This window comes from Grus americana, unplaced genomic scaffold (genome assembly GCF_028858705.1).
Source record: "Grus americana isolate bGruAme1 unplaced genomic scaffold, bGruAme1.mat scaffold_91, whole genome shotgun sequence".
NCBI classification, from domain to species: Eukaryota; Metazoa; Chordata; class Aves; order Gruiformes; family Gruidae; genus Grus; species Grus americana.
This window is the reverse complement of record NW_026562100.1, coordinates 84993-93202: the sequence shown is the minus strand read 5'-3', so window position 1 is coordinate 93202 and position 8210 is coordinate 84993. Positions and strand designations below refer to the sequence as shown.

The 8210-nt window shown below is 54.0% G+C and overlaps 1 protein-coding gene across 1 annotated transcript; it reads left to right on the top strand.

The window, feature by feature from the left end:
* Nucleotides 1–5377: 5377 nt before the first annotated feature.
* LOC129201292 (olfactory receptor 14J1-like) lies at nt 5378–6094 on the top strand (the record flags this gene model as incomplete). The annotated part of the gene is made up of 2 exons (XM_054812413.1): nt 5378–5839; nt 6059–6094. Coding segments are annotated over 2 exons (498 nt in total), but the record flags the coding sequence as incomplete, so codon positions are not given.
* Between the last annotated feature and the right edge of the window lie 2116 nt (nt 6095–8210).

Below are 8210 nucleotides of genomic sequence, written 5' to 3'. Positions count from 1 at the left end.
CCTTGACCATGCAGGTGCGCAGTCAGCGTCTGCAATGAGCCAAGGGTGGGCGCATATGGCCTTATATGCATGTCCTGGCGCTGACCTCACAAAGGAGGGGTGGGGCTGTGGGGCCTTATAAGGTGTGTCCTGGTGTTGACCTCACCAAGGAGGGGTGGGTCCACATGGCCTTATAAGGTGGGTCCTGGTGCTGACCTCACCAAGGAGGGGTGGGTCCACATGGCCTTATAAGGTGGGTCCTGGTGCTGACCTCATCAAAGAGCGATTAAGCCACTCGGTTTTGTTGCTTCTTATCTTACTCCCGATAAGACAGGTAGACTCCTTTCCATAAGAAGGGAGTTGTCATGTTCTGTCCCTGACGGTGAAGCAGGGAGTCCCTGCTCTGGATCATCTCCTCCTCCTCCTCTACTCTGGAGAAAGATCCCGTAGGTTGTTGCCTGCATGGATGAGCAAGCAGCTGCAGGAAAAACTCAAAGGGAAGAAAGAAATTTAGAGTATGCTCAGCAGTGACTCAATCATCCCTGGGTGATCAGCGCTGTTTCCAGCACAAATCCAACACACAGCCCCATACTCGCTACTATGACAAAAGTCAACTCTGCCCCAGCCAAAGCCAGCACAGCTCCCCAGCACAAGAGAGGATTTTGATGCCAGGACCAATGAGGGCTTGCCAGCTTGGCAGAGCACGGCTGCCTTTTCGCGTCCTCAGGTGTCCCGGCAGGGGCAGGCTGGGCTAAAGCTTCTCCCCTCCTCCCCTCCGCGTGTTGTGGTCTGGCAGGGCAGCTGGGGCTTTGTTGCAAGCACACCCTGGGTCGAGGCGTGCTGTCCTGCAGGCAGCAGCAGAGACCAGGCATGACGCTGTCTGCTTGGCACACTCGGGGGGGTCCCCATGGGAAGGACAGCATGGGACTGGGCTTTTTGTTCCAGCTTTACTAATAAAAAAGAGAAAAATCTATTCAAATGTGGCCGTGTTCAAGAGAACAACTTCATCTCTGCAGGGCTTGGCAGGGCCAGCAGCGCAGCGACCGCAGGCTCCATCGTGCTGTTGGCACCTCACTTGACAGGATGAAGACGGTCTGAGTTGCCAGACAGCTGACCGAGGGATCGGTGTCTTTCGCCAAGGGCAGGAGGGCTGCAACAAAAGGAAACAGAGCAGGCATGAACCCCCACTGCCTGCCTCTGGAGACCCCCAGGAGTCCCCTCTAGAGCATGCCAGCCCCAGCCATCTCTTGCCCTGGCCAGGAGGAGCAGGGGAGGCAACCGGAGCAGCTGGAAGCTGCTGCTCAGGAATGCTTAAGTACTTAAGGACTTGTCTGAGAAGTGAGAATGCCTGGGAAGTTTCTGACTGTCCCGGGTTCGGCTAGGATAGAGTTAATTGTCACCAGAAGCTGGGATGGGACACAGCCAGGACAGGTGACCCAAGCTAGCCAAAGGAGTATTCCCTACCATGTGATATCATGCTCAGTATAAAAGGGGAGCTAGTCGGGGAGGGGCAGTGCGGCTCCAGGGCGCGTGGCTCAGGGACGGTCCGGTTTTGGGACCAGTCGGAGCGTGCGGTCTGAGTTGTACGGTCGTTGGGTGAGAAACTGCATTGTGTATCACCAGTTTTGTGTATTCTGTTAAGTACTGTTGTTGTTATTTCCCTCTCCCTTTGCTGTCCCAATTAACTCTCCTTATCTCAACCCATGAGGTTTTGCCTTTGCCCATTCTCCTCCCCATCCCACCCACTTCTCACTATTTGTGAAGCCTTCTGTAAGACTCTAGTATGAAGAGCTGTCACAGCGTCTGTAGGGGCTATGGGAAAGTGTTTTCAAGACCCTTCTCCTCAGGGTCACTGCTAAGCCGGTCAGGACCCATCCTGCTCTGATATATGGGGTTATTCCCCCCCCTGATGCACGACTGACCACTTCTCCTTGAAAAACTTTACTAGCTCCTGTTGGCCAAATCCCAGAGTTTCTCAAAGTCCCCCTGGACTGCAACTCCTTTTTGCCAGCTGTTCCTGTTTGTGTGCCAATGGCTGGCCCTGATTGTGGTGAGCCATCAACACAAGACCTCAGCATCAGAAACTGCAGGACACTACAGCTAATGAAAGGAGTTCCTAGTTTGTACAGACCAATGTGGGAATCAGCACGACAACCATCTTAGAAACATCCAAGGAGGGTACAAAGCCAGAAACGCCAGGGCCGGTGGGGAAAGGGCAGAGTTGGGCTGTTTGTAGAGGAAGGTATGAAGATGATCAAAGAGGAGAACTTGGGAGGGAGAAGAAGGGAAAAGAAAACCAAAGGTTAAGCTCAGGTATGATGAGGCCTGCTTGGGGTTACCTGCCTAGCAGCCCTGCGTCAATGACTTCAGTGGGACAAAAAAGCCACAGCTGATCACTGTGGACTTATGTCTGCTCACTTCCACGATCATGGGGAACCTGAGTGCTCTGCCTGCTGCCATCAAGGGAAGACCTGTGGTGGAAGGAAATGCACAATCACTCACCCTGGAAGGGATCGCGGGAGGTCTCTAGGCCAAGCCAGACCACTGCCAGTGGAGAAAGGAGAAGCGAGGGTTGGGCTGTTTGTGTGCTAGGCTGTTAATGGAAAACATCGGCCTGTATAGACATGCATACTGTAGTGATGTCTCCAGGAGCTGCTCTTAGACTCGCCATCTATGCAGGAGCTGGCCCTGGGATCCCCTCACCCCTCCAGTTCCAAAACACACACACACACACGCACAGAGCTGTCTCCATCACAGAATCACAGAACCACTGAGGCTGGAAGGCAGCCAGCTTCCACCTTCTCTGTGCTTCCTCTTCATGCTGGATTTTTGTCAGGGGCTCCTTTCTCATCCAGTCCAGCCTCCTGCAATGTTGCTTGACTTCCTGCATGTCTGGGTGTACTGTTCCGAAGCTTGAAGAGGAGATCCTTGTCTAGCAAACAGCTCTTCCCTCTTCTCTGCAGGACCCTAAACCATGGGATTCTTCCAAGCAGGTTCCTCAGCACGCCAAAGCTGTCTCTCCTCAAGTCCTGCTCTTTGCCTTGTTCCCTTCTCTCAGGAACCTCAACTCTACTTTCCCACCCCTGGCTGTTCCATCCCTGACCAGCTCTTCCTTGTTTCGACGTATGACGTCCTGCAGGACAGCGCCCTCTCACTGGCTCCTCGGACACCCTTGTCAGGAAGGTGTTGTCAATGAACTCCAGAAACCTCCTGGATGGCTTTCACCTTGCTGTGCCCCTTCAGCCAATATTGGGAAAGTTTAGGTCAGCCATGAGGACCAGGGCCTGCTGAATTCAGCCTTCCCTTTGGGTGAATATAACACATCCAGGATTACTCAGAATCTGTTCCACCTTTACATTGCCTTTGTCTACCTGTCATCTCTGCCTCCAGCTTTCTGCTCTAACCAGCCCCTGGGGAGGCTTCGTCGGTAATGGTCCTCGGTGGGACCTGTTAACACTCCAAGAAACTTTGGAGTTTGCATCTGACTTGGACTTCTTCAAAGGTTTCTTCAATTTCCTCTCAGTGTCTGAGGTTGAGGGACCAAACCTTCCCTCAGAGGGGTCATTAAAATGCCTTGGGCTGGTCCTCTGCTGTTGATCTGAGCTGGGCTCCTGGGATGGAGGGAGCTCATGGCAAGCGGGCAGCGCTGCAGAGAGACAGCTCTGCCCAGGAGCAGCTCCTCTGCAAAGCGCAGCAGGGCTGAGGGCACTGCCTGCAGGCAGTGAGGGGAAGAGAACGGCTAAAGGCAGATGGGACTGGGAGGATGCTGAGAGCTCAGAAGAGGAGAAATCTTCACGGCCCTTGACACAGTAAGTCTCTGGGTGCAGGCCAATGCAGCTGCAGTTCATGGAGGGATCTCCTAAAGCTGGCATAACCCACAGCCTATGGGATCTCTCTCTTCTATAGAGGAGGAGGACGTGCTCCAGAGCAGGGTTTTCCTGCTGCACCATCAGAGGGACAGGGCATGACAGGGTGACAGGGACAACTGCAGAGGTGTGAAGGTGAGTGTGCAGCCAGGGCTTCCAGGATTGTCCTGGACCAGACTATGGCTGTGTGCCGGGGCAGGGACTCTGCCACCTGCCAGGGTCAGCACTCAACCTGCCTGGGGAGCTCCCCATGACGGTGCAGGGAGAAGCTGGGAGTTAAGAAGTGAACCTTGGCAGGCCAGGGTCCTGGTGTTGAGAGGGTGCTGCATGAGTCATGGTTCTTCACAGCTCAGGATGACATGCAGGACATTAGTAGAGGCAGCATTTCAAGAGGAAGGTCAAGGTAGGGACTAACTTAAAGATGAAGACCGTTGCAGGGTCTGTGATCTCAGCTTTCCTCTAAAGAACGAATGCTCTAACAGAAAGCTGCCCCTGGGCAGAGCCCTGCTGCCAGGAGGTGTCTTCAGGGCAGAGCTGAGCACAGAGCAGGTGGGATGTGGTCTGTGAGCACTGACAGGGAGGAGACTTGGAGACAGAGAAATGGCTCCCGGCAGGGACAACCCCAGGGAGCAGAGAGCCAGGTCATCCGTCAGCATCACTGTCTGCTCAGGTGCACAGAGAAAAAAAAAAAAAGAGGTTTGAGAAATGGACTTTGAAACTGGACTCTTCTGAGCTCACAACAGTCCAGTGTCTTCTTCAAGTACATTGTGTGTAGAGATCATCCTGCAATGAAAGAGGTGTAAAAATTACAGGGCACCTGCCTGGTGACCAGCAGGTCACTCGTGGGCAGACCAGCTCTCCTGACTCTGCATTAGGGATCAGGGAGCCCTTTTGTCCCTCAGGGCTCACCAGTGTCCAGGCTGAGAGCAAGGTGAAAGATGAGGATTTCTGCCCCTTCAGAGAAAGTGCCCTCACTCAGCAGCACAAAGGTGAGCTCAGAAAAAGGAATTGAACAAAGTTTCCTCCCAAAAATGAAAAGTAATTTTGAGGGGATTTTTTGAGAAACAGCATAGGACAGGCTCAAAGAAGTCTGCCCTGACTTGTCAATGTCTTGTCCTCTTTCAACAGTTCCCCAAGCCCAGAGTGAACAAATGTCCAACGGCAGCTCCATCACCCAGTTCCTCCTCCTGGCATTCGCAGACACACGGGAGCTGCAGCTCTTGCACTTCTGGCTCTTCCTGGGCATCTACCTGGCTGCCCTCCTGGGAAACGGCCTCATCATCACTGCCATAGCCTGTGACCACCACCTCCACACCCCCATGTACTTCTTCCTCCTCAACCTCTCCCTCCTCGACCTTGGCTCCATCTCCACCACTCTCCCCAAAGCCATGGCCAATTCCCTCTGGGACACGAGGGCCATCTCCCAGACAGGATGTGAAGCACAGGTCTTTTTCTTTCTCTTTTTCATTTCAGCAGAGTGTTGTCTTCTCACCATCATGGCCTACGACCGCTACGTTGCCATCTGCAAGCCCCTGCACTACGGGACCCTCCTGGGCAGCAGAGCTTGTGCCCACATGGCAGCAGCTGCCTGGGGCAGTGGGTTTCTCCATGCCCTGCTGCACACGGCCAATACATTTTCCCTACCCCTCTGCCACGGCAATGCTGTGGACCAGTTCTTCTGTGAAATCCCCCAGATCCTCAAGCTCTCCTGCTCAGACGCCTACCTCAGGGAAGTTGGGCTAACTGTGACTGGTGCCTGTTTAGTCTTTGGGTGTTTTGTTTTCATTGTGGTGTCCTATGTGCAGATCTTCAGGGCCGTGCTGAGGATCCCCTCTGAGCAGGGACGGCACAAAGCCTTTTCCACGTGCCTCCCTCACCTGGCCGTGGTCTCCCTCTTTATCAGCACCGGCATGGTGGCCTACCTGAAGCCCCCCTCCATCTCCTCCCCATCTCTGGACCTGGTGGTGTCACTTCTGTACTCGGTGGTGCCTCCAGCCATGAACCCCCTCATCTACAGCATGAGGAACAAGGAGCTCAAGGATGCAGTGTGGAAACTGATCACTGCATGATATTCAGAAGCAAAAAACTGCCCATCTTCTGCTGCATAACAACTATTATTTAACTCATTACAGGCCCAGCCTGTCGTCTCTAATTTATATTGTTGATGATGGTGTTTTACTTGCAATGATGTTGTCATCCCCTCTCTAATTCAGTCTCTGCTGCGCTTTTCTGACCGAGTGGCTGTGTAAACGAGGAGCCATGCTCTCTGTGTGTTTAAGTAAAATAAAGGAACCTGCAGCAAGGTCGGGTTTTTTCTGAGATCCTTCCTCCAAGAGCTTTATTGAGGTGCAGGGACAGTTCCTGTGTGCAGAGGTGGCAGGGAAGAGAGTCCTGGCATGGCAGCACTGCCAGGAAGAACTTGATCTCCCAGAGCTGTTCTCTTTTCACTTCCACACTCTCTTTCTGATCCCTTGGCTTTGGTGGAAGGCCTGATTGCTCTGCAGCTTGGTCACAGTCCTGCTGCGTGGTCGTCCTGGGACCGCAGGCAGGGACAGGCAACGGGCACTTCTGTGACAGAGCTGGCCTCCGTAGGAGTGGTTCCATCATGAAAGGGCATCTCCTCAGGGCAGTGCATGAAGGCTTAAGCCTTCCTCCAAAGTCGCTCTCAAGAACATGCCCAAGAATGGGGCCCACAGATGAAAACGCCAGTGAACAGCTAAAGTGTGTGAGTGTGCAGGGTGGGGGCACACAGCAGTGTCCTCGCACAGCCAGTCCTCCTGGGACAGACGTGAAGGCCCAGCAGAGCAGGGTCTGGCCTGTGCCCGTGGTCACTGGACAGCCTGGGGAAGCTGCCTGTGCTGGTCTTGGCTGGGATAGAGTTCATTTTCTTCAGAGTAGCTAGGATGGGGCTGTGTTTTGGATTTGTGCTGAAGACAGTGTTGATGATACAGGGATGGATATGTTATTGCTGAGCAGGGCTTACATGGAGTCGAGGCCTTTTCTGATCCTGACACCACCCCAACAGCAAGGAGGCTGGGGGTGCACAAGAAGTTTGGAGGGGAAACAGCCAAGACAGCTGACCCCACCTGACCAAAGGGATATTCCATGTCATATGACATCATATGCAGCATATAAAGCTGGGGGAAGAAGAAGGAGGATGGGGACATTTGGAGTGATGGCATTTGTCTTTCCAAGTAACCATTTGTGTTGGGTTTGCGTGGCAAGGTTTTGGTAGCAGGGGGGGCTACAGGGGTGGCTTCTGTGAGAAGCTGCCAGAAGCTTCCCCTGTGTCTGATAGAGCCAATGCCAGCCGGCTCCGAGATGGACCCGCCCCTGGCCAAGGCCGAGCCAATCAGCGCCTCTGTGAGAACATATTTAAGAAGGAAAAAAAACCAGTTAGAGAGAGCTTTTGCAGCCGGAGAGAGGAGTGAGAAGCTGTAAGAAACTCTGCAGACACCCAGGTCAGTGCAGAAGGAGGGGCAGGAGGAGCTCCAGGCGCCGGAGCAGAGATCCCCCTGCAGCCCGTGGTGAAGACCATGGTGAAGCAGGCTGTCCCCCTGCAGCCCATGGAGGAAGGATGAGGGGGTGTAGCGATTCCACCTGCAGCCTGTGGAGGACCCCACGCCGGAGCAGGTGGAGGCACCTGAAGGAGGCTGTGGCCCTGTGGGAAGCCCACGCTGGAGCAAGTTCCTGGCCGGACCGGTGGACCCGTGAAGAGGGGAGCCCATGCCAGGGCAGGTTTGCTGGCAGGACTTGTGACCCCGTGGGGGACCCCACGCTGGAGCAGTTTTCTCCTGAAGGTCTGCACCCCATGAGAGGGACTCCATGCTGGAGCAGGGGAACGATGAGAGGAGTCCTCCCCCTGAGGATGAAGAAGCGGCAGAAACACCGTGTGATGAACTGACCGTAACCCCCACTCCCCGTCCCCCTGTGCTGCTGAGGGGGGGAAGGTTGAAGGCGGGAGTGAAGTTGAGCCCGGGAAGATGGGAGCGCTGGGGGGAGGTGTTTTAAGAGTGAATTTTATTTTCTCATTCCTCTACTCTGTTTTGCCTAGTAATAAATTAGATGAATTCCCTCTCTAAGTTCGGTCTGTTTTGCTCGTGACAATAATTAGTGAGTGATCTCTCCCTGTCCTTATCTCGACCTACAAGCATTTCGTTATGCCTTTTCTCCCCTGTTTAGTGAATGGGGGGAGTGAGAGAGCGGCTCTGGTGGGCACCTGGCCTCCAGCCAGGGTCAACCCACCACACCATTACATATGATGGATCCTTGCTTTCTTGGAGATGGCTGTACACCCACCTGCCCATGGGAAATGGTGAATGAATTCCTTGTTTTGCTTTGCTTGCGCACACAGCTTTTGCTTGA